This window comes from Tyto alba, unplaced genomic scaffold (assembly GCF_018691265.1).
Source record: "Tyto alba isolate M040663 unplaced genomic scaffold, T.alba_DEE_v4.0 Super-Scaffold_16, whole genome shotgun sequence".
NCBI classification, from domain to species: Eukaryota; Metazoa; Chordata; class Aves; order Strigiformes; family Tytonidae; genus Tyto; species Tyto alba.
The window spans coordinates 20,779,136-20,804,009 of record NW_024881278.1 but is presented as its reverse complement, the minus strand read 5'-3'; the positions used below and the strand labels follow the sequence as shown (position 1 = coordinate 20,804,009).

The 24,874-nt window shown below is 39.6% G+C and overlaps 2 protein-coding genes across 11 annotated transcripts in view; both read left to right on the top strand.

Annotated features, from left to right (window-relative positions):
- The window catches only part of TRERF1 (transcriptional regulating factor 1), a 105,345-nt gene extending 96,951 nt beyond the window's left edge, over positions 1 to 8,394 (top strand). For all 6 annotated transcript variants that reach the window (XM_042789740.1, XM_032989135.2, XM_032989133.2 and 3 more), the window contains 5 exons: positions 1,477 to 1,565; positions 2,410 to 2,523; positions 3,333 to 3,518; positions 3,990 to 4,198; positions 4,844 to 8,394. In XM_042789740.1, coding sequence (XP_042645674.1) covers positions 1,477 to 1,565; positions 2,410 to 2,523; positions 3,333 to 3,518; positions 3,990 to 4,198; positions 4,844 to 5,165 — 920 coding nt within the window. In that variant the 3' untranslated portion in view covers positions 5,166 to 8,394. The remainder of the gene's footprint in view (positions 1 to 1,476; positions 1,566 to 2,409; positions 2,524 to 3,332; positions 3,519 to 3,989; positions 4,199 to 4,843) is intronic.
- Positions 8,395 to 9,032: 638 nt separating this feature from the next.
- MRPS10 (mitochondrial ribosomal protein S10) lies at positions 9,033 to 23,458 on the top strand. 5 transcript variants are annotated; one of them, XR_004406559.2, is made up of 9 exons: positions 9,033 to 9,120; positions 12,056 to 12,114; positions 12,221 to 12,293; positions 13,456 to 13,595; positions 14,068 to 14,176; positions 15,289 to 15,378; positions 15,652 to 15,747; positions 22,902 to 23,049; positions 23,225 to 23,458. XR_004406559.2 is itself a non-coding variant. In XM_032989137.2 (8 exons), the coding sequence occupies exons 1-7, from the start codon at positions 9,085 to 9,087 to the stop codon at positions 15,736 to 15,738; spliced, it is 594 nt and encodes a 197-aa protein (XP_032845028.1). In that variant the 5' UTR covers positions 9,033 to 9,084; the 3' UTR covers positions 15,739 to 15,747; positions 22,902 to 23,458. The 5 variants fall into 5 exon arrangements, 3 of the variants coding, with proteins under 3 accessions (XP_032845028.1, XP_042645678.1, XP_042645679.1); XR_004406558.2 differs by having other exon boundaries at positions 23,146 to 23,458; XM_032989137.2 differs by having other exon boundaries at positions 22,902 to 23,458.
- Positions 23,459 to 24,874: the final 1,416 nt, after the last annotated feature.

The following is a 24,874-nucleotide window of genomic DNA, read 5'->3' as shown; positions in this document are numbered from 1 at the left end:
TTACCCCCCTGCCCAGAGGGAGGCTAAATGCAAATGACTGGCAAGTTGTGTAAGAAGGGAATGACGCTGGTTCAGGGTGGGAAAGATGGCAAGGCAGTGTGTCAGCAAAAAGATCTTTGGGTGATAACAGAATAAATAAAACTCGTGGCTTGAAGCCAGTGCCTTTCTCTGATGCTTAAGAGAGCTTTAGTGTAAATCTCTGTGGAAATAACTAAAGCACGCTTATATCCAGTGCTGGAAAAGCCTGCAGAAAACAGACTGCAGAAAAGTTAATTTTGTAGTTTTCAGCATATGAAGGAGCGGTTAGATACCTGCTCTAAGCTAGTAAGCCTGGCAGTTGACTGAAAAGCAAAGCATTTGCAGTTAATTAACAAAATCTATATATTTTTTTATAGACATAAGTAACCTGTAGAGTTCAATGCCATGCATGGTGCCAAGACTAAGTTAATTGAATTCAGTGCAGAGGCAAGCATTTCTATGGAGAATGGTAACACTGACAGGAATATTAGGGGTTTCTTTTGATAAAAGTTTTAGACGTTTCAGAAACTCTCAGACTTAAGCAGAATCTTCTCATAGTGTAAGGCATCCACTTCATGGCTTATTGCATATCTTTCCTTTAATGTATGTAATGCTGCCCACTCTTACAAACAGGACACTGCTTTGATGCAGTAGAGCAATCCTGTGTTCCTGCTGTTTGACTAATACTGAGGAAGCACAAATACATTTCGATTTAAATGTTGATTTCACATTTTCATGTGCAGTTAGGCTGGTAAAGCAAACACAGAATAACAATATTTGAAAATGTTGACTATTATATGCCTTTCTGGTCCCTTCATCTCTAGAGGAATGTTTTAGTTCTGGAAAATGTCCGGAGAGGGACAGTAGTAATGACCAAAGGTGTGGGAGTGACAGAAAGGATGTGCAATCCTGAATAGCATGGAGATGATGGTCAAGATTAGGTTCACTTTCTCTTCCTCTTGAAGAATGAAGGGGCATCTAGTGAAGCTACTGGGAGCCCGGAAACAAAGAAAAGGAGGCAGTTCTTCATGTGAAGGGTCTACTGATCTGTGAAACGCCTCGGCAAAGGATGTTTTGGGGGAAAGAAGTTTAATTGGTTGAAGGGAAGAGTGGGTTGGCACATACAAGGATAGTTACTAAGTAAGCAAATTGCAATGGATTCAGGAAATCCCCTGTGCCATAAGTGGTCAGAGGCTAGGAATAATTAGGGAGAGGCATTGTATTTGCTTGCCCTGATCCTACTGTTTCCTAGGCAACTGCCTGTGACCGCTGCTGGAAACCGAATACTGGCCGGATGGACTTGAGGTCTGACTCAGTACAGCCATACTTGTACTTGGGTAGCAGCAGTCACTAGCATGTGCTTGAGGCTTCCCAGTTTTTGTCTCAGGTGCTACATTAACATAAAGGTGGTGGGGTTTTGGTATTTATAATGAATTTGCTCTTTTTTTTTTTTTTAAGGCTCTGACAAATGGACGCATCAAGAAAGGAGGCTGTTCAAAGAGGCACTGTCCACCTACAGCAAAGATTTCATATTTGTACAGAAAATGGTAAGGTTATTTCTGTTCTGTTATTTGTTTTTTCCATTTGCTGTATTCTGTTCCCCTTTGTTTTTCCTCCAGTGCCAGACTAGCTTATTGCAAGCATAGAGCCAGCAGTGGTTATGAGAACGCCAGTAGGAGTGGTATATTCCATTTGGTGTTCTTATGCATGCAACTGCAGCACTAGTAAAAATAAAAAAATAAATTCCCAGTTAAAAATAAATAAATAAAATCCATTCCTTCTGTTATTATATGTAAAAGCTTCCATACCTGGAATCCAAGTCATGGCATTCTGTGTGTGGGACAAGTACGGTGCTCTGCTATGCTCTTGGTGTTCTCTAACAGTTTGTTAAGGGGTAGCGGAGTCAGTGGCATCAAGCCTTGTGCCAGAAAGGGTTGAAACCTGTTAATAAAGAGAGAACATGTCTGGGCTTAATTTTCATGTTCTGCCACAAAGCAGAAAAGACAAGGTGTATACATCTCAGGGCAGAATTCCTTACTTGTTAGCTCAAATGTTGAAAAACATACGGGTTTATAGGAACAAACTCTTAATTTCTAGATTTCTCAGTGGTATTGTACACTTGAGCTACGAAAGTATATTCTCAGTCATTTTCTGACTAGAGTCTAGAGAATCCCATAGAACTGTACTGAAGTTGAAACAGTCAATGCAAATTTGACTGAAAAAAATAACTAAAGAAAAGTTACAAGAGTGTTCCTGTTGTAGTCAGACTGACTTTTTTTCCTCCATATGAATGTTTGAGAAATAAAGCCTGCCTCTTGGAATATAATAAAATTGTGTTGAATGAAAACAAAAAATTGAGATTGGACTATTTCTGCAATTACTTAACTACAGGTTAAGTCTAAGACAGTTGCACAATGCGTGGAATACTACTATACCTGGAAAAAAATCTTGCGTTTGGGACGGAAACACAGAACACGTTTAGAGAAAAAAAGAGAGGAATGCCTGGTAAGTCTAAAAGAATGTGAGAAAGTTTAACTCTTGATAATGTCTGTGTTTGTCTTGTTCGGAGGAGGAGGTTGGACTAGATAATAGTAGGTGTCTTTCAACCAAAGTCATCCCATAACTCTAAATTATGTTCTGGATGAGCATCCTGTGACCTCAGCTACAGTCCTGTGTTCCTGGACTGTAATGGAACAAAAGTGTTTTGACTAGTGCATTATCTAACTCTAGTCCAGCAGTTATGGCTTTTACTACTAATGAAGCAGGTAAACCTGTAAATTATGCCTGTACCTGTGCCTGTGTGTTCTCCTAAAGACTGCTCCAACACTCTAGTACAGGTACAATTTACACAGACTGGCAATGCAGTTCTTTGTGTGCAAGGTCTGTATTACCGGTAGTCTGAGTGGTCTCAGGAGATGTGGGCAGTTGGGTGTTTTTTGTGTTTGTTTGGTTGTTTTGTTTGTTTCTCTTAAAGTCATTTAATTTGACGATGAATATAGCGTACGTTGCCATTCTAACAGCTGGGGGAGAGTATTGCACCTCGGAGTCTGTAGATTCTTGGAGCCACAGCTCTGTAATACAGACAGAGGGTGTTTTGAGCACTGCAGTGAAGCTTCATGAGCTGTAGCTTGTCCATTAAAAGGTGGTAGTTCCAGCAAGACCAGAAGTTCATTCAGGATGGGAAAAAATACTGAAACCTGGAAGCAGACTTGACTAAGGAGCACGCAGTTCCAGTACTGTCTATGTCCTACTGTCTCATAGTGTCTGTATTTGACCATATTTCTAGTATTTCTTAAACTCACTGTCTATTTCAGACAAGTGGAGAAGAGGAAGTGTTAGAGGAAGATGAAGAGATTGAAGACCGAAAGGAAGAAAGGGAAATGCAAAAGTCTCCTGACCCACCAACTATCCCTCTGGTTGGACCTATAGATCTGCCTGCCCTTCAGAGTCTTTCACTTTCTTCGTCCTCCTTCATCTGTGAAATGCCAAACTGTGGCGCTGTACGTGTGTGTTTGGTGTCTTTAATAGCAGGGAGGATGGTATACTAGTGAACTATGATTTTGGAAGTCAGGGCTTTAAATTATTCCTGGCCAGCAATAGCTCCTACATACCTTTGGATAAATGATTTTGCCTGCTTTTAATTCCCACCTCACAAAATACAGGCAACTGAATTCCGAGATGTTGTATCAACTAGAAATACTGTATGGTAACAGCTCTGATTGCTACAGTTGTGTAAGAAAAAGGTAATAGGCTAACTCACTGGTTTGTTTTATTATGACTAAGTTTCTTTAACGCTAGTGGGATATAGCTGATAGCAAGCAGCATTTGACTAAGTAGATTTTGCATATTAGATATGTACAGTTGTTAATTGTAATATGCATTCTGCATACTTTTTTCTGCAGTTCCTGTTCCAGTGCAGTATTTCTTGGTTTTTATTTTTTTTTGCTTCCCTCCACCCTACTCCCCGTCAGGTGTTCAGTTCCCGACAAGCGCTAAATGGCCATGCTCGCATTCATGGAGGTACGAACCAGGTGACCAAAACACGATGCACCATTCCAGGCACTAAGCAGAAATCTGGTACTCAGAGCGGATACTGCTCCATCAAGAGTTCACCTGCTCACAGCACAACAAGTGGTGAGACTGACCCAACAACGATTTTTCCTTGCAAGGAGTGTGGCAAGTAAGTGAATGTGACTGTCTGCAGTATCACATCACATTTGCCTATTTATATTCCAGATGAACAGTGTTGTAGCAAACTCTTACTTTGCTCTGATGATCTCAAAAGAACAGTTTCCCTTTAGATGATATGTCCTCTTACCAGAACCTTCAGAGATTGGTTCGCATGATGTTTTGGATGCTTCCCCTGCAGTATTTACTTTCAATTTTCCAGAAACCTGCTAGAATTTTTACATCTGACAGTCCAGCTTCCTGCTTCATCACAGACTTTCATGTGACAGTGGACAACTTTGTGTTTCTGTGCTTGAGTTTGTCCATCCTAACATGGGATTCCTTTACTGTTTCCCTGTTGTGCAAGACTGCAGTGAAACTAAGTACAGGGAGAATTAGGATGTGCAGAGATACTGAAGCAACTGTGGGCGCTACAAAGTACCTGTGGCAGAGTCTGAGTAGGCCATTTTCGTACTGTCAGGATGTATAAATCTGGTAGTCTGTCCCTGAAATTCTCACCGTGGCATTGCAGACTTCACTGACTTCTATTTCAGGATAAGGAAGCAAATGTACTGATAGGTTGTTGAGTCTTTTTTGGCTCACTTCCTCAAAAGCAATGCATTTTTATCTGATTTTTTTTTTTTCTTTTAAAACTTAGGGTATTTTTCAAAATCAAAAGCCGCAATGCTCATATGAAGACTCACAGACAACAAGAAGAACAGCAAAGGCAGAAGGCTCAGAAAGCTGCTGTGGCAGCAGAAATGGCAGCCACTATTGCGAGAACTACTGGGCCAGTTGGGCATAGTTTGATCCCTCTGGATCACATGAGTTTGGTTAAACATGTTGAAAATGTTGGTGACATTGATGATGATGTTGTTCAGGAGTTGGGTGGTGTCATGGAAGAGAATGAAGTCATGGATGCTGACCTTTTATTGGATGATGAAGATGCAGATCTACTGCAGGATGATGCTGAGTTGTAAATAAAGTTGTTCGATAAAGACAGCTACTGAGCACACCCTGAATGGATCAGTCAGGAAACCTGGACTGCTCGTTTATTCCCCGATGATTGTAAACTACCTGTTGAAAATTATAATTCTTTTATCCAGGTCTAGAAAAAAAGAAATCTGCTTTTTTCCCTTTTTTTTTATTAATTTGTGTTTTTGGGGAAAAAATAAATAATTGGTACAAATATTCTTATAAGGTGTTTTTATCTGAGCTCATTTTGCTGATAACTTTTAAGGCCACTAATTATAGAAGTTCATGGTTTTGCTATCACTTCCCTCCAGATAATTCCAGTATGATCTTTAGTCTATAACTGAAGTTTCACTTTAGCCTAATTACAAGAATGATCTTCACAAATTTCTGATGAAGCTTTTTTTTTTTTTTTTTTTTGCCTGTACTGGATCATTTCCAGCATCTTCCAGAGACTAAATGTCATCTCTGTTAAGGAGATGATTACATTCTTTGTCCTTGTGCTGTCATGTTAAGGGAGGTGGGGGAAAAAAAAATTACTCTGATTTAGCTGTGGAATAGTTACAGGAGTGACTGTATAATCTGTAGTATCACAGTACTTTTTCAGTTCTGTCTTGCCTTAATGCATACATGTTAGGCAGTTTGTAAAAGCATTGGTTACACTGTACATTTTAGAGCTTCCATTTTAGCAAGGTTTTGATCTACTGATTTTAAAATTACCTAATTCAAGGGTTGAAGAAAGGAGATGATTGTATTGTTGTTCACATCATCTGATGGGAACACTGAATCAGGAACACTGCCTTGGTAATGAGATTGCACTGGAGATATATTTTGCTGTGACAATAAATCACCCTGTTGAATAGCCATCTCGGTGGTTTTAGGAGAATGTATGCTTGAGCAAGGCAGGAGCGTGCTGTCTCACCAGGCAAATACAGGGAGACCTTCGTGCCAGTGGAACAGAGATTGATGGAGAATATGCCTTCAGCACATGTTAGTTTTTACTTGTAGGCGTGAAGTGTTACTCCGGTGCCATTTTCAGTCCTCCTCATTACATCAAATTCTAATGTTGTTTATTTAGTAAAACAATCCAAAGGTGAGTTGACATTAATGTTTAACTACCATTTTTCCTCTCTTAGGTTCAGGTCTACAGGCTGGATGTCTAACACCATTTATATAAATATAGATTTGGTGTTTTCAGCAAATAGGATCTCAAAAGAATTGTACCTTGCAGAATTAAAGACTTAAGGAAGAATTGGAGTTAGGTTGAGTGGACCTTTAATTACAGAATATGAATACTGATTTTAGAGCTTTCACAGGTAGCAGCACTGATTTTCTTGTGAATTTTGCACAGTGGAAGAGTATTGCTAACTTTATAAAGTATTTTGTAAGACTGATTTCAGATCTTCCAGGTTTCAGGGTTGTTTGGGTTTTTTTATGGGTTGGGTTTTATTCATTTTTTTTTGCCACATTCCGAACATCTTAAGCAGAATCTGAGAGATGATGGATCTTATTTTCTACTGTCTTCCTTGTATAACTATGCAAAATGAGGGTAAATCACAGCACTTTTGTATCAGGGTACCAGACCATACAAGTTCAAAACCAGTGGGACTCATTGGCAGAGAGGTGCCTTCTCTGTCAAAGCCAAGTATGTGAAGCCAAATGACCTGAAGTTTCTACTTTAAGGTCAAATGTTCTGATACTAAAGAACAACCTTTCAGGAAAATCAAAATCCCTTCTCAGTTTCTGGTTAGTGAAGTTCCTGTGTACATGGTTTGTTTTAGTGTTTTTTGAGGTTGTTCCAGAGATTTTCTTGGTTGGTTTTGACCAGCGAGTGGAATTTCACTCCCTCTGCCTACGTAAGGGATGATGTTCTCAGTTACTGTACCTGTGAGATTCAGGAGATCAGGCAGCAGCCGCCTTTTCTTTCCCAAACTGCCAGTCAGCACACTCCCAGCAGTTCCTGTCCATGCTGTGACATGTCACTTTTACAGGGGCCACGTAACCCAGGTTCAGCAGACCGGGTGTTCAGCTCTATGCTGCCAACTAGATCCACTGATAATAAATATTGTAGCTTGTGCAATTCTTAGTGGTTTGCAGAGTGGAGGTTTTTGTGAGCAGTAACTTGTGTTGGGATTTTAGGAGCCTGTTAGAAGCAACCCAGCAGAGTCTATTCTTTCTCTTCCAAACTTGGATCATTTTGAACTTCTAAGGATCTTTCTAAGAACGGCTGCTACACTGGAAAATGGAAACATTTTCAGATTCCCCCGTTAACAGTGGGGAAAAAACCTGAGTGTTTGAGCAAAGCGATAATTGAAGTCAGTGAGAGTTCTGCTTGAAGAACAGAGTGAAAGACAGTAGAAACTTGTGGACTTGATTCTGAAGAGCAGCTCTATATTAAATAAACTACAGTGGAACTTTTCTAGCAACAATTGGACAGGTATCTGTGCTAAACTTAGTATATATGAAAATATATATACATACATATATGCCTGGTTCTGTAACATAAATTGGGTGCTGTTTTATTGTACAGCCAAGAAGATAATAGAACAATGATAACCAAAGAAGTTATTCATAAAGGAAAAAAAGAAATACACATTTAAGCAGTACACGATTAAGGCCTCAGACATCAACTTCATTATTATTAAGTGTTGCATTGGCTGATGTTAAACAGATGCTGTTCTGCCTATTTGTACATAAGTTGGACATAGTTTTATTTCAGAAAACTTATTCTCTTGCTGATGGTTGATGGAAAACTGTTCACTATTGAATTTAGTCATCTTTGATAAAACCTGTACATATAGAAAACATATTTTATGAGAAAAATCTTATTTTCAATATTTAAGTGTTATTTTATTAGAAGATGGTTGTAAATATTTTAGGTGCTTTAGTGTAAAAAGCAGACTGTAATTTTAGGTAGCAGAGGAAGTAACAAAATAAAAAAATATACGTTTGATATAGCTTGTGATCTATGCTGGTTTCAGGTGCCTGCTGTTAGCGTTTGACTTGCACACAGCTTAATTTCAGGTTACTACCTACCTGGATGTGTGTGTTAGGATGGCTTAGTGATGTGAATTAGTACTTGTTTATTATCCCCTCTCCCCCTTAAATGTTTGGTACCAATCAGAACTTGTGTTGTGATATTAACTGCTACATCTATGTGTAAAAAGAAGGGAGTTTGTATGACATTTCCAGTCATTTTTATACTTTGGTAAAATACAGTTGGCTGGGTTTTGCTAACAGGCTTGTATACTTTTTTTTTTTTTAGCTATTTTTAAGAGGGGGGGAAGGATTAAAACGAGGTTCATGTGTAATTGTTTTTCAAAGGATTCCTGAAAATATTTCATGTATTCACCTCTAAACTTAGTGCTGGACATGAGTATTCTTGGTAAGAACGAGTTGTGGTAAAAAGCGTTGTCAGGAAGGGGGAGAAAGCTGAAGAAACCTTTTACCTCACACCTTCAGCAAAAAACAGTGTCACCCGCCCTGCGTCGGGGTCGGGAAAATGAACAATTTCTGCTTTCTACCCTCCGGCAGCGGGTACCTTCTCCGGGAAAACGGGACGGAGAGCGCGTGTGAGGGGAAAGAGGGGCGACCGTTAGCGGGAAACCGTTTGGGCGCGCGAGGAGGTGAGGAGAGCCGTTACCGCCTCAGCCCCTTACTGAGGCAACGCTCGGGGGAGGCGGGGACGGGGGTGGGGAGAGGAGTTGGGAGCTGGTATGGCGCCATACGAGCTCCCAACTCGTCACCCCACCCCCGAGGGTGCCGCAGTGCCGCCGCCTCACCGAGGGTGCTCGCTCCGCCATGGCGGCGGGGGCGCTCTTCAGTCGCCTGGGTCTTCGGCGGCGGGGAGGAGGGGGGTGGTGGGTGAGGCCGCTCTTCTCCTTCCGGGCCGAGCGCGATGATCGGCGAGTTGGGGGCGGAGACAAGATGGCGGCGAGGTGGCTGTGGCGGCGGCTCTGTCAGGTGGGGTGTGTGGCGGGAGAAGGGATGCTTGAGCGCTGTTCTCCTTTTCTTCTCATTTTCCTAAGGTGTCTTCGCTCCCGAGGGGGAGACGGAGAAGGGAGCGGGAGCCGCGCAGGTTCAGCCGCATGGCTGAGGGTCGGTGCTCGGCGCTGTGCAAACCCCCAGCATCGCGTCCCGGGTGTGAGCCGTATTGGAGCCGGCCCGCCCTTCTCGGTGGGCTCCCGCGGGCAGGGGAGATCGCAGGTGGCTTCCTTCTGGCTGCGGGAAGGTTGGAGTTTCGCAGCGCGGGGCTGTGTCTCTGCCCCCTGTTATCGGCGGAGCGGGTCCTCCGAACTCCTGCAGACCTGTTTTTGTGGCGGTTACTCTGGGTGTAAGGGATGACGCAGAGTGATGATGACTTGGATTTGGAGGTCATGTGCCAAGCCTGTTTCTGGTCTTAAAAATTGTAAATTTCGAAATTACAATGTTAAAAAAATAGGAAAACTTTTTACACTGTTTATGTTTTCTGCTCGTTTTGACTTTTAAAGAGTGACTATTTTCTCTCAGGTTGAGAAAATTTGATGTTCGGGGTTTCATAGTCATTTTCTGAAGCCCTAAACTGTTCTGTGTATGCATTGTGTTCTGACGTGCTTGCCTTTCAAGTATCTGTCTCCTGAGTACTTCAGAATCTTTCAGCTGAACAAAGATGTTATTTTGCATTAGGGGAGGGCTAGTTTTGTTTTGTGCAAGGCCTTGGTTCACACAGGAAACATCAGTTCTGTAATGTTGTAGCCCGAGTGTCTTTTCACCCTCTACGATGGCCACAGTGCACAAAGTCTGTTTAAATTGCAAAATGAAGTAAGCAAAATATACTTTACTGCCTGCTGAACACTATCTTTACTACTTGAGGTACTCAACATTTTGTCCAGATTTGTACAGATCACCTTTTCATTTTATTTTACAAAAACACTTGACTCCATGCGTACTTGCATAATTAGTAACAAAAGGAGATGGCATGTGGTGGGAATAATATGCACAATCACTGATTATTGTAAAGGCTGCAGAGCTTGGTATGTGGAATAGAACTCTACTGTTCCATCATGTTTTGTTTGACTCTATTACAAGAAGACAGAAATTTTTGTATCCGAAACCACATAACACAATGTTGCATGCAAATAATAAATCTCTATTACAAGATTAAGCAGTTAGAAGTAAAAGAATACACAGCAAAGACTGCATACACACCCAAAAAACAAAACCAGATAGAAGTTTTAGTTAAAATTCCAGTCAGTAGTTATATGTTTGTCATCTGGGGTTAGGTTCTGTGCTATACACTTGCACACACAGTTTAAGCCCTGCACTGAATACAGCCTTTTATGCTTATAGGCTTGCCTGCTCTCTGAAGTGATGTCAGGTGATGATAGTGTATTTCATATTGGCATTGAGGGAAAAGGAGGCAGTATTCTCACTTCAAAGATAGAGAATTGAAGTGCAAAGATTGAGATCATTTTATCATATGTATGTCTTTAATTTTTGGTATTAAGGCTCAGTTAGTTCCCAACATGAACTTTGAAATATTCAGAATGGTCATCAACTATAGCAGCAAATATTCAATGCTCTTAAAGTTGCTTATTGTGTCATGCAATTAAGAATAACCCTGGTGCTCATCTGTGAACACCTGGATTTGAAAGGCTTGCCTAAGGGGAGACATTGAGCTGTGCTCTACAGACAACAGTCAGATTTCTAAACAGGACTTTCCTGCCTCCTCCTGCAGGCATCTTCCTTATCGGATGCAGAATGTGTAGTGTAAACAGTGAAGGCGGCAGAATTACTTCAGAAAACAGCTTCATTCACTGCTGATCTGTAATTAATATATAATGCATATTGGAGAAGGTTAGGGTCTTGATAGCATTGTATAGTTAGTTATGCATATCCATGAGCAGGTAAATTAAGATTACCTGGAAAAGTGTCAGTTCTGGCAGTTTGCTGATGTTTTGATTATACGGTCACCTACATAACTGATGTGTGGGATATCTGTCTTCTCTCTTAAAGCTATCACTCCAGCACCTGTTAAATAAGAGCAAGTGGCCTGATAAGTCGCTAATTTTGCTTCAGCATTCTGTTTCAGCCCTAAGTTTCTCTAAAGCAATTGAGAGTTCTGGTTTCTGTTTGGGCTGTTTTGTTTTGTTTTGTTTTTTTCCTCTCCTCAAATAGTCTATAACTTTGCCAAATTGAGAATTAGAGAAAGGAAGCTAGAAGCCATATAATGATCAGAAGGGAGCAATTATGCTGGTATGAAAGACAGTAATATTACATCTTAATCAAGAGTTGTATTCCCTTTTTAACAAATTAAAAACATGTTATCTTTTAACTATGGTTCACTTACTTGTTAGAGGTATTCTTATTTAAATGTTCTCTTCAGAAAAAACAGGTGTTCGAAATCATAAGGAACTTTTTGCTAAAAAAAAGGAAATTTCCAGTTTAATTCAGAAGTTGGTTTTTTTGCATTAATAAAATACTGTTTTCAATTACTTTTACAACAGCAAGTCCTACTTAGGCTTGTCACTTGACAAAACTGATACATATTGTGCTATGAAAGTAAAACTAAAGAGAAAGTATTATCATATACAGAAATGGTATCTGATGCCACACAAAATACATTTTTCTGCTGAAAAAATGCTTTGCGATTGCTATTCAGGTGCATCACTAGTAAGTTCAAACTGATACATTGTTCTGTTAATGTGTTCCTTTTTTTGGATGCTGTTGTATACTAAAATACATTTCCAAGCTCCTGTTCTCCTGCGTTTTCTGACAGAGCAAACTTTGTAGTTTGGCAGATCAATGCCTAGGAATGTATTCTGTTTCAGTGTGCAAAAAGTAACCTTTAATAAACCTGTATTAACTGGCTGCTTTTCAGTTCAGGAAAAACAATCGATAACCTATTTGTTTTATACAGGGATCAGCTTTTTCTGTCAATTATGCAAGCAGAATTTTGCAAAAGCAGTGTTCTCTTCTGTAAGTAGAAAAGGCCTTCCTTTCCGCTTCTCCACACTCCCTAAAAAAAAAATTAAATCCAACTATAATGACTTATTTTATGCTTTCCCAATTACCACATTTCTAGAAGCTCCAACTTGATGGGAGCACGGCTGGCTGGATCCCATGTTGATACACAGGAGCCTAAGACTAATCCTTTGGTAAGTGTTTTATAGAATAGTATTTTGTATAGCGTCTTAGTAATAAAGAGGGTGTATAGAAAATACCTGAATATCTTTATTGCAGCTTTTTTAAGCTCTGTTTTAATGATGTCAGATTTGCTCTAGAGAAAGAAAGACTTTAGATTATTGGTATTTGAGATTTTTTTTTCTAAGCAAAATTTCTGTAGCTCACAGTTGCCTCTTAGTAATTTTCTTCCTTCTCTCTGGAGCTGTAACTATGAAATACTGGCTTTTTGGCCACATCCAGTTCAGTGCCTGCACCAGCTTAATCAGCCCAGGGCCTTTGTCTCTGGCTTGGAAGCTGGGAGCCCAGGGCTGATGAGGTGGGAAGTTCATGAAGGCATGTGGTGGATATCTTGCTTTTAGATTCCAAATGCTTTCATTTTGACTAGGACTTCAGTAACACATGCTCAATCTGTATAATACATGCAAGCAAGCCAAAATCTTAGAGGCAGTATTAGATCTACAGTGCAAACACAGCCTTCCTGCCCTGTCTGGTACCTGCTGGATTTACTGTGCTAAACTGCCTGGGAGTAAACCTGTGATTCCTGGACACATCGAGGCTTTTCAGATAATCAGTGAGCCCAGGGCGTCAGAAATTGAAGCTCTAACTGAAAGTCACAAATTTTTAAATGAAAGTTGTGAACTTGTACCTGGACAAACACAAAGGATAATATACCTGGGGAACCTACTATGTTTAAAGTAGTCTTATAACAGTGAGAATTTTGGTTACTGTCCATATCTAAGCGAAGTCTGAGAATTTCATGTATGCTTACACCGCTATTTAAAATACAAATACTGCTGCACCAGACTTGCTTTAACAATAAGTTTCATTCTGGCCTTTGCTAGTGTTGTCCTCCTTATATTTATCTGGCATTCCCTTTCCTTTTACGTTCAAGAAATTTTACCTAAATCTTCAGAGGTAGTTAGGTATATCTTCACACTTTTGCCTTCCCTGACAAGTGAGAACTGTCAATCAAGGTAATACTGTCAGACTTGCAGATAAACTAAACTAAGCAGCTAACAGTGTGTGGGTTTTTTTCCTCTGTTGCAAATGGTGTGCACAGGCTAAGAAAATACACAGTGCATGCATTAAGGAGCACATGGAGTGGTAACACTCGATCTTTCTTTAAAAATGCAGGTATCTATTTCAGATGAGCCAGAAACACTGTACAAGAGATTGTCCCTTTTAGTTAAAGGCCACGATGAAGCTGTGTTGAACAGCTATGAATATTTTGCAGTGCTTGCAGCTGAAGAACTTGGCATCTCTGTTGAAAAAGTGTAAGTAACTGATCTGTAGAGTGATGTGGTGTCAGATGCTTCTTATGTCATCTACTGTAATTCAGGTTCTGTGTTTAGAAGTATTTTCTCTTTTTCGGAAGGAACAGGTGTAGTCTGACATTTTTTTCTCAGATTATAAATCTAACATTTCTTAAATGGCAGTGTAGTGATGAGAAAGCAGCAGCAGTTCTACACTCAGCACTGCCGCACTAGAAGTGCATTTTAACTACAGGAAGGATACTGACAGTACTCTAAGTACAGTTGTCAGTGCTCTAGCTTCCCTGAACTAATGCTTGTTAGTACCCGAGCATTAACCATGCCCATGTGGGTTAATAGTAAACTGTACCAGTGTTTAATACTTCCTTCTATATCTTCTGAATGTCAAATAAGAACAGGGATTTCAGCATAATCTTTCAGATATGTGTTAGCATGCTTTATATAAAATTGAATTTTCTTTTTGTGCTTTGTTCAGATATAAACCTCCAAAGACGATAGAACGATTGACACTTCTAAAATCTGTACACATTTACAAGAAGCACAGAGTTCAATATGAAATGAGAACGCATTACCTGTGTTTGGAGGTAAGAAAGATGTTAAAAAAAAAAAAAAGTTATGTTCTAGGTGCACAATTCAAATATGTTAATAGATGTTGGTTCAGGAGCGAACACAAGCTTCCAATGTACTTAGGTTGTGAAGGAGGATGCAAGGAAAAGCAGAAAGCAGCTGAGCTGGGTACATGTGATTTACTGCAAGTTATTCTGAATGTACAGCCTACATAATTTGTGGATCAAAAGGCTGATTTTGACCATCATTTTAACAGCTGAAAGAATGACTAAAAAATAAGGTAGAATCAAGAGTTATATGTTTTATGATCTTGGTTTCCAAGAAACAGTGGGATAGGCGCTTTCTCCAGAAGGGAAGAAAATGCAACTAAATCATTGTCATTACCGGTCACTAAGGGTTCTGTTCTTTTTGAGTTTGTCTGCTATTTTTGAACACACATACTCTTTTGCCCTATGCAACTTCATGTGGCAGGCTAGAACTGTGCGAGGGAAATACAAGAAAGGAAGCGTATACAAACCACTAGCTCTTGGCTGATGACACAGACTTCTGTGTGGTTTAGAATGCAGTTGTGGTCGACTTTCTTAGAAGAAAGGTTTACTACCAACATTTTGTGGCCTCTGGGTGCCTTACTGTATATTTGCATGGTGCTTAGCAAAATGGGACTTTGCTTTAAGTCCCCAGACATTAGTGCAGTACAAATGGCTGCCCACAAACCATAAGCACTATTTTTGCCATTCAGGAGAAACTAGAAAATCAATAATTCAATAGAATTCTGATGTTGCAGGATTTATAACAGGCTTGAACTTTGAGAGTATACAAAAGCTGGTAATTCTTGTAGAACCTGTAATTAATTTCATCCAATACCTGTGTTAGGATCCACCAATTCCATCATATCAATGCATGTGATCACAGGCAGTATGCGCAGTTGCACGGAGTGAAATAACTACTTTATGTTTACAGGAGAGTTGTGTACGGCTCAGCTGGCTCTGTTCAATATTTTGGAAGCTGCCTTTCCTGTAAGATGTTGAATCCTGTAGCAAGAGCTAGAAAAGCTAGGGCATTTTTTTTTTTATTCTGTTTCAAGTATTATTAATAGTAGTTCATTAAAAAAACATTACTTCTGTTTTAGTTAAAATACCTAACAAGCAGTACTGCTGCAGTTTACTTGGAGTACGTTCAACGAAACTTACCTGAAGGGGTTGCCATGGAAGTAAAAAAGGTAAATTTCCATCTCACATTATTAACTGTTATGAGGCTAAGTCCTGATGCAAGTACAAAAAACTACTGAAGTCTTTAGAAAGTCAGCAGAGATGTGTGTAGTTTGGAAGGAACATTTTCCAAAGTATTAAATGGTAAAGAGGCTGTATTGCTTGAAAATGTCACTAGGTGGCATTTTTAATTTGATAAATCTCTCAAACCAGAATAAATAAAGCAAGGTAGTTAGATGTTAACTAGGTGGTGTAATAAATTAGTTGCTTTGCTTTCCTTTTAGACTAAGATAGAGAAAATACCTGAACACATTCAGGAACCAGTTTGGGACGCACTACCTCAAGTAGAAGAAACTGAAGTCAAGTCATGAACTCACCAGGTACTTGGCTCCATTAGTGCTGAAATTAGTTGCTTCTATCAACCTAATTTACCAAGACAGTCTAATGTTAAATAAAAGTTCTTTTATGAAGTAATTATATAAACTCTTGTTTCATTGAGTTATTCTTGGTCATAACTCTAGTACATGTAGACTGAACAGCTATAAACTGAAGAAGTTTGACTGTACTCTGGGATCAAGAACTATGGTCATCTATCATATGTTTGTAGAAAGGTTAAATTTATATATATGTGTGTGTGTATGTATTTACATATAAATGGATATAAAAATCAATCTCATTTTGATACTGAATGACTTCTGAATTCTGAAATACTTGTAAAATCAATTTCACATTTGTATAATGTTTAATATTATGGATGCCAGATTGTTACACATTTTTTGCTATAGCTCTTCTGAGGTAACTGAATTCCAGGTGTACATACAGCTTGCATATTAACTTATAGTAAGTCAAAACCCACAATCTTAGAGGACACTGAGGCATACTGAGATTCTTCTAGGCTCCTACAGTTCCATTAACATCTTTTCCAGTCTTAGTAACTGCTTGCTTAAATAACAACACAGTGATCACAGTATAAATCTGAGACTTCTACAGGCTTACATCTCTGACTTAAGTGAATTGCTTGTAGAACCATATTGCAAAGCAAATGGGTACTAGAAGGTGTCATTGTGAATAGGACAAACAGTCCATTAAGTTTTAGTTCACTACAGGGAAAGGCATGGCCTTTTTCTAAACTAGCTGGGTTGGTTATTGTGTAAACCCAGTCTAGCTGTACGCTGCTTATGCTTAGAAGGGAAGAACAGTACAAATAGCAAAGGAGTGCTCAAGTGCTTTGAAGGTTAGTTCACCGTGAATCAAAGGAGATAATACTAGGTGCAAAGACATCATCAACTTTACCTTCAGATTGCATTAAACACTTCTACCTTTACTAGGTTAGCAGGAAGGACACAGCTGCAGGAATCTGCTTCGGTATTAAGGGGGAGCTTTGATTTGGCTGCTATTAAAGGAATTTACAGAGGGAATAGCCAGCTGGGTCACAGGACAAAACAACCAGAGAGGCTGGATCATACTTATCAAGAGCTCTCACAGCTTTATACAGTTGCAACAGACAAGAAGCACAGTGTTGTTATCAGATAGTAGTGGACAATCTTAATGGGAAATAGCTGAAAGACAAGAAGGCAAGCTTGTGCTTGAAGATTGTCTGCATTTTCTAGCAGTAGAGAGGCCCAAAGCTGTTTTAGGAGAGGTATTTCAAGACAAAGACAGTCATTCGTGATAGAAAGGAAGCTGCCTGTGCATCTTCTACAATATGCCATTAAAAAAAAAAAAAAAAAGGAAGTTAATGAAAGCCCTTATGGGAAGATATAATGCCTAGTTCTCCCTTCAAGGTGTTTGCTTTCCTCAATTTCAAGCTATTCTTCCTTTCTCTCATTCCTAGTATTCAGTCATAATAGCATTTCTTAAAGTCAGACACTGACGTGAAGGAAGAAACTGTGAGCTGACCTGGTTAAATAAAGCTGGCGCTTCAAAGGAACAGCCTCTTTCAAGTCTTTATTATATTTTCTTCAAATTTGCCATGCTTTAGTTTTGCATAAGCCACCTGCCAAGTTCAAGCTTGTATAGAATAGTATAGAAATGTGACTGTGCTCAATTCTGTCTTTCCACATCTTGGTTTGATGGATGGTAAGATTGAGGGGTTGTATTTTACTATCTTTGGTGTTCTACTCAGTTTGCAGTTTTTGGCTAAATGGACAGTCAGCATGGCTTTTCAGTTGGCTCAGAGTTTTAGTTACCAGACCTAAATAGGAACAGACTTAGGAGACAGCTGCAGAAAGTATTAACCCACATAAGCAGCCCTCTGGCAGAAAGAATACTTGATCTTGCGAAAGATATATTATTAGAGAATTTCTTGCTTCCAGCCTCGTGTATTGGGGAAAGCCAATGTACGTTTAAAGTGACCTCTGGACCTTAACTGTGGTGACCGAGCCATAGCTAACAGCCATCACAGATCATCTCCACCCCAAAAAAGCAGAACTATGACCTATGCAGAGTCTCTGACCATTACAGGCCAATATTTACTAGTCCTGTTACCTACTAACCTCAGTACGCTGCACTTCTCATCCATATTTTTCCCTGTATGAAACTTCCTCCCTTTTAAGACTGTGATCCTTCCCTGCTTCCTCTGTATTCCCCTTCATGTTTATGGGTTTTCTAAGGCATTACCAACGTCTTTACCTCTAGCTATGCATTTGCATAATGCTCTAACTGTGCAATATACTCTGATGATCCTTTTTCATTCACTAATGGGGCTTCTGACTTTCACAGAATGTTCCCGATCCGCACTTATAAAACTTCAGATAAACTATTTTGTAGGATAAACTATTCTCATTCTTTACTATTTTTCCTATTCTTTTACCACAATTCTCCAATTTTGCCTTCTACCACCTTTCTTATCAAGTACCAACAGCAACACTCCAGTCGTTGCTTTAGGTCTTGTCTCAAGTCACCCTTCCACCTATTGACCGTCTCATTTTCAGTCAGAAAATTTTTAGTATTTTTAGTTGAATTTTAGAGGAAGTTAATAAAAATGCCATGCTTCATACAATGTATAAACATCAGTATCTGAGCATGCTGTACTATGTTCTAGCGAGTATTGAGTTCTTATGACACCCAGAGCTTAAATGATACCTGTCTGAAGTGCCCACTTTTGCATTCATAAAGCAAAATTGCCAGAATCGGCAATTTCATGCCCTGAAATAAAGGCAACATATGCCACACAACATGCTCTGTGCATCACAGCAATGCATTCCTACCTTCCTAGAACTCCAGCTACAGTCTGAGACTCACACCTCACTGTCAGTGTCACTATATGTGTCAACTAGCACTTCCTCCCTAAGGAGGGAGGGAGAAGTTTTTAGGCAGGGAACTGAACAAAGTCCTTAGGATCAGTTCAATATCACTGCCTTTTTTATATGAAGGAAAGCTGGATGTAAAGACTTGACAGCATGCAGTAGCAAAGTTTGACTCAGTATCCAGTAACCTGCAGTCTCACCCTGTAATCAGGACACAGATTCTTAATACTGCCGCTCTCTGGCTGATCCTTCATGAGTCTCATCTACCAAATAAGTTTAACCCAAGTCAACCATTCAGAGTTGATTTTAAAATGTTTGGTTAAGCTAATGCTCTGTCTTTCTAGATGGAGTTTTACTATATATGAACTTAGGCAACAATTAGCCTTCGACCTAATTACCTCTGCTTTCCTTCCTGCCAGTTTAGGTTTCCCTGTGATTTGTGTGTGGCATTCAAAGAGACACCTGTAGTCTGAAATCCAATCAGGTTCCTTCCACCCCTTTGCAAATAGCTGTATTCAGTTCTAGCCTGCTGGAATACTCCCACTGAGTGCTTTAGAACATCTTCAATAGAAAAGAACTGAAAATGCTCAAGAACACAGACAGACCAATGAGCAAATACTTGATAAAGTTTTCCCTTATTTAAAGGCTAAGGCAGACAACCCAAACTATTTGCATTAACAGAAAGTAAATGGTGCTCTTCTGAGTACAGTTCCTCACTGTCAGAAACTGCTTTATGAGCATTCTTGAGCTTGTACGGGTAGATGTCTAGCATTATCTACCAGTAAGAGAAAATACTTTCCCAGGGGTCATAGAAAATAGATGCCATGTAAAGCTGTTACAGAAACCCACTGAGTGGTAGCAAATACTAAGAAAAGTATCATGAAAGCAATTGCCAGATATGACAGTGAAACTTCTTAATTTCAGTAATTTCAGTGGTCTCAATCTAAATAGGAGCCATGCTAAATACTGGCACTGAACATAGGCATGTTTTCAAGTCCATTCAATCTTTAAAATTCTTGGTCACTGCCAGTAAGCTGGAGGTGGATTTCCTTCCACAATTGCTTTGTGACTAACAGCTCCCAGCCTACTTGAGGTGTCAGAAAATATACAGACCAGTACATTATATAAATAATACAGAATGGCTGTTTATAAAATTTTCATGTTTATCGAATAGTCTAAAACTAAAACCACAGCATTCATTTACATTACATTTTCTTTGAGCCATTTAACCATTTAAAAATTGTCAGGAAGACTTTGCTCAAAGGCAGGTGTGGCAGAATCTTCTTACTTATGAATTAAAGATATTTTTAAAACAGTCTAAATTACCCTGTGTTTCCAAGATACCCAGAGTTCATTTGCCATATGACCATATCTTTCAGTACAAAACCAATTTGTGAACAGTAATTTCTGTATCATTTAGTAAGGCATTTAAAGACACACTCCAAATTTATTCTCAGTATTTAATGGAAGTGCTCTAGATCACCCACTCCCTTTCTTATACATGCCAGGGGTCACCACTCATGCCTGGAATGTTACTTCAATTTTGCTTTCTACAGTTGGTCTTAATCATACCGCTACCACAATTTAACTGTCATGTTAGCTTTAATTTGACTATATAGCAAGCTTCTTGCTTTAGAAGCTTTTCCTGCCAGTCTCTGCACTTCATGTGCCAGGAAATTAATTATTATCTACCTGTTATTCCAGGGAGCACTGGAATTACAGCAAGTCCAAGGGAAGGTAATTTACCCAGGAAGTTCTGACATGAGAAGGGTCTGCTATTTCTGTAATACAAAGCTGTAGTTAAAATTACTTTGAGTGTGCTATTGTCTTAGTTCAAACTGCACTAAAACAGGCGGAGTCCACTATTTGTCCCTTCAGATTAGAAATTTGGGAATAGAACCTCACATGCCAATCATGGGTTTTCCCAGCATGGGCCACTAGGAAGTGCCACCCTTCCTCTAGTTTCCGTGTTTTTGCATCCACAAAATAGCACAACTGGCTTTAAAAAGTATCTTTCCTGTCATAAGAGTTGGGAAAATTTCTTGCTCCTATTTACACATTCATTTCATTCTCAGGTTTCCTTCTGACTAGTTTGCTGTGATCTTCTCAAGTTCAGGGTTTTTTTCCCACAAAAAAATAGTATTCACTCTTGTCCATTTGTGTGATGAAAAGTGGAAGTTATATTTCTGACAGTCCTTCATAAATCAACCGTGATAAATCACTAAGGACCTCGAGGATCTGAGTGTTAGACAGCATATTAGTGCACCAGGGAATGGGCGTACCACTGAACACCCATATATACTCAGTACGTCAACTGACTCAGTTTCTTTAAGATACAGGAATCAGAGAGGTATTTCATTTACAGTAAGAATATGGAAAAATCCCTTTTAATACAGGCAGTTTATTTGTTCAGGTCGGTGCACACAGCACATGTGAAGTTTCTCTTCTGTAACATTTTTCTACATACTTTTGCATAGTCAGAGGACAGCATTGTGGGATTTGGGGTTTTGCATCCCTCTGAAAAAGAAGTTACTGTCTCACTGTTCAATCCAAAATTCCTAGTTCTTTTTACAAAAAGTACCTGTCTTTGGAAATGCTACTTATTGAATTACAAGAAACACGATTGATAAAAATTACATGTTTTCTTCTTTGTACTTAAATAAAACGCTACTTGATAGTATCAGAAAGCATGCAATCAGTGTATCACATCTGCTGATGCAAAGTCTTTCATGCATCAGCACATTATTATCACTTATCTTTCATTCCCTCCTGCCATCTAAATATTAACTCTTTGCTTCAGTATTAGAATGTTTCTAGTTCAACATAATAGGGTTTTTTTGTTAGTTACTGAAAATATTCATAGGGCTTTTTCCCTAAGCCATTAGAGTACAAAAGTTTCAGCTTTTGCTCGGAGGAAGTTAAAATATCTACATTATGCAGACATCATAACTGAGTAACACCAGCAAGACTCCAGACATGCACAACAACTTCAGATACCTAGAATTGATTAGAGCTGCTTTAGCCTGTGGTGATCATGCTGCAAAGAAATTAAAGAGCAGAAGGTTTAGTTTGCCATCAGAAATCAAATGGAGTGATGAAACTTTGAGACCAAAACAATCATGCTGTATTGTCCAAGTTGGAACATTAAAAAAATATAATTAGTTTAGTAACTACTTGGGAGAAAAATGAATTACAGTATTTTAAACAGGATCAATTTTAAACTAACTAGTTCTTCCCTAATGTTGGCACACACCCAAAACAGCGAAAGTCATAATGCAGGTTTCTTTCCTCTTTTCTCTAGTGTATCATTCAAATCTATACCTTTATTTCACTTTCAAACATTTAATAACCTGTCCCAATGCAGAATATCACGGGTTGGAAAACCTGGCCTTATATACTCTCTCCAAACTGGGCATGGATGTACTGCAGAACTAGTTTGGAACACTGAAAATAATGTATCTGTTTTTCTGAGTGTCTGCAGACGGTTTAGGGCTATGTCTTCATCCCCTTCTTCCATGTTCTGTTTTCCATTTCTGGCATACAAGCTGGAATGCACATGTCTGCCAAGCTGTCAGTTAAGCTATCTACTGTATTCTGTGTGCTTTTACATAAATGTTTGTGGGTTTGGGGGTTTTTTTAAGATAATTTTGCTGTAGACAACACATGGATTCAGGCAGCTTATGTGGTTAGTGTACCTTGGATCTTCCTAAAATGATTCCCGCCCACCCTGCCCCAAACCAGCCTAAAATTTTAAGAGACATTACATTTAAGATAATATCTTATTCTGCATATTCCATACTTTTTCAGTGCATAAGATGGATAGTTCTTTAAAGAAGAGTAAGTTAATTGTAGTGTTTTTACATTAGCAATACATAATAGTAACTGCAGTGTGAGGAATTACAGTGTCGGTAAACGTAACAACCATTTTATTGTCAAGAGAACTGCAGCTTGATTTTCAACAACATCACTGAAATACAGCTCACACTGGGTGGTGGAAGTAGGGGGTGGGGAAAGCAGTGGCAAAGCAGTTTCTAAACTTATTTTGCTGATGGAAACTATTAGGCTAAATATGGCTATTTGAGAACAGATGTTTAATAAAAAAGCGCTCAGCAGTTCAGTTCTTAGCTAAATTAGTTTTGCATAAGAATAAACAAACAAGCAACTTGCATACGTAAGTAAAAAATATTTGCCTGAGTAACTTTTTGTTGATCATTAATGCTAGAGAGAGATAAAGAAGTTTTAAAAATCTGTGTCACCATAAATATGGCCATGCTCTGCTCTTCCAGTAGGTCATCTTACCACCTCCAATTAGCTTCAAAGGTTGATCGTGTTAACCCTTAGAAGATAATAGCATCATTCATTCACCAAAAAAGTCATACCACACCCTGGAAGTCCTACAAGTGAACTGGCCTGCTGTGATGGCCAACTCCACAGGTACTCGTGTTCTTATGCAGAGAACTTTCAATTCCATTAAGTAGCCTGTAAGTAGAAATTTTTGTGCTAAAAATTTAATTTTATATTTTAAATCAGCAGGTATTTTGTCATGGATCTTCTTTTTTATTTTCATTGGTATTTATTTTCTTGCTGTTCTCTACATTTATGCAAATAGCACACCAAGGCAACATCAAGGTACTTGCCTATGCGTTGGTGCCAGATGTTGCCAGGAAAGGAGTGATATATAGAAAGAGGCAACAGAAGATTAAGCAAGGGTAGACTGAGATGAAGGAAGAAATGAACTCTTCTGTTACCCTTCACATTGTTTCAAGCCAGTATCTTAAGAGTTATGCATCTTTCCTGTATGCCACAAAACAGCTTATAGTGAATAAATCAGCATCCAACTTCATAAGCTATGTGCCTCAGTCCATGGTGTAACTTACACTGCCTAAGTAACTTATGGCAAAATGATTTCAAGTTTAGCTTTCCATTTGTGCATTTGGGTAGGAAAAGTGTGTGATCAATACATTTATTCCAATTAAAACATACACTGAGATGAAAAAATGTCATCTGTCAAGGGAAAAAGCAAAAGTAGTAGAAGAGCAGGCATGAAGAAAAGCATAAAAGTGAGTTAGTGCACTGGTAAATGAAATGAGACAAAAGAATGAAGCTAGCAATGAGGAAACTGTTCAGATGAGCAGAGTTCTCTAAAGGAAGTGGCTTTCATAAACCATGTGTCTCTGGAACATGTCAAGCAGATAAAAGTACTGAAGATACACAGGTAGCAGCAGCAGACTTCTGCTGACAGGGCTTAATCAGGGCTGCTGACAGAATTAGGTCAGCAGAACAGATTACAGATAATTCAAGCTTTTTGCCTTGGTTTTCTTTCCAATATTATTGCTGGAATCAAAGACACTGGTGCTTAGGAAATCTGTAAAAAGAACATTGCTGGTGATATGTTATTGTGCTAGCAACTAGAAGCTGAAGCTCCAGTGTAAATGATGTGATTTCACTTCTTCAGAAATGCAAGTTCAGCTAGCAACTTGGTTTAAAATTTTTAAGTGGAGGGAGTGATTAGCAAATGCATTTCATTTAGACCAGAGTTGTGGAAAAGCTGTGGAGAGAGCCTCAGGGGAGCCAGGTTCGGCACTCCCCACTGTTTCCCTTTCCCCACTACTTGTCCAGGCTGTAAAGCCCCGGGCCGCCCGGGCGCCATCACCCACAGAGGCGAGGGCCCCTCTGCCTGCTGTCCTGCTGCTCCCACCTGCCGGGGTGACCTCCAGAGCGCCAGGCAGGCTCTGTGTGCACCCCAAACCCCCCACTGCGAGGAAAGGGACACAGCCCAGAAAGGGTGCAGGCACCTGAGGTCCGAGCTGCCTGCCCGGGTTAGGTGCACACACTCACCGCTGACACGAGGGACCAGGGTCACGGCTGTGGGCTGGGGCCCCCCGCACGGCATTCTTCCTGCGCCGCTCCCACTCTGGAGGGAAAACACTGCCTTAACGAGGGCCCAGCTGTACTAGCCTATGTCACAGCACTAAGCACTGCTCGAGCCTGCCAGGTATGTTACCGACCCCCGTGTTAGTGTGCCTGCAGTTGTCTAACGGGGATGTGCTTCCACGCAGACTGCAGAGGCTGACCTGTAGCTGTTACTGGTATGGTCCCTGATACCAAAGAGAAAGGACTTCCATTTACAACCTCCTCCTCTTGACTGCCTTGAGAAAAATGTGTTGCATCCAGCCTGTAAGTTGGAAACATTAAAAAATTATTTTTTTGCTGTTGCTACATGTTCTCTGAGGAAGATAGATCTAATTTAAGAAAAGGA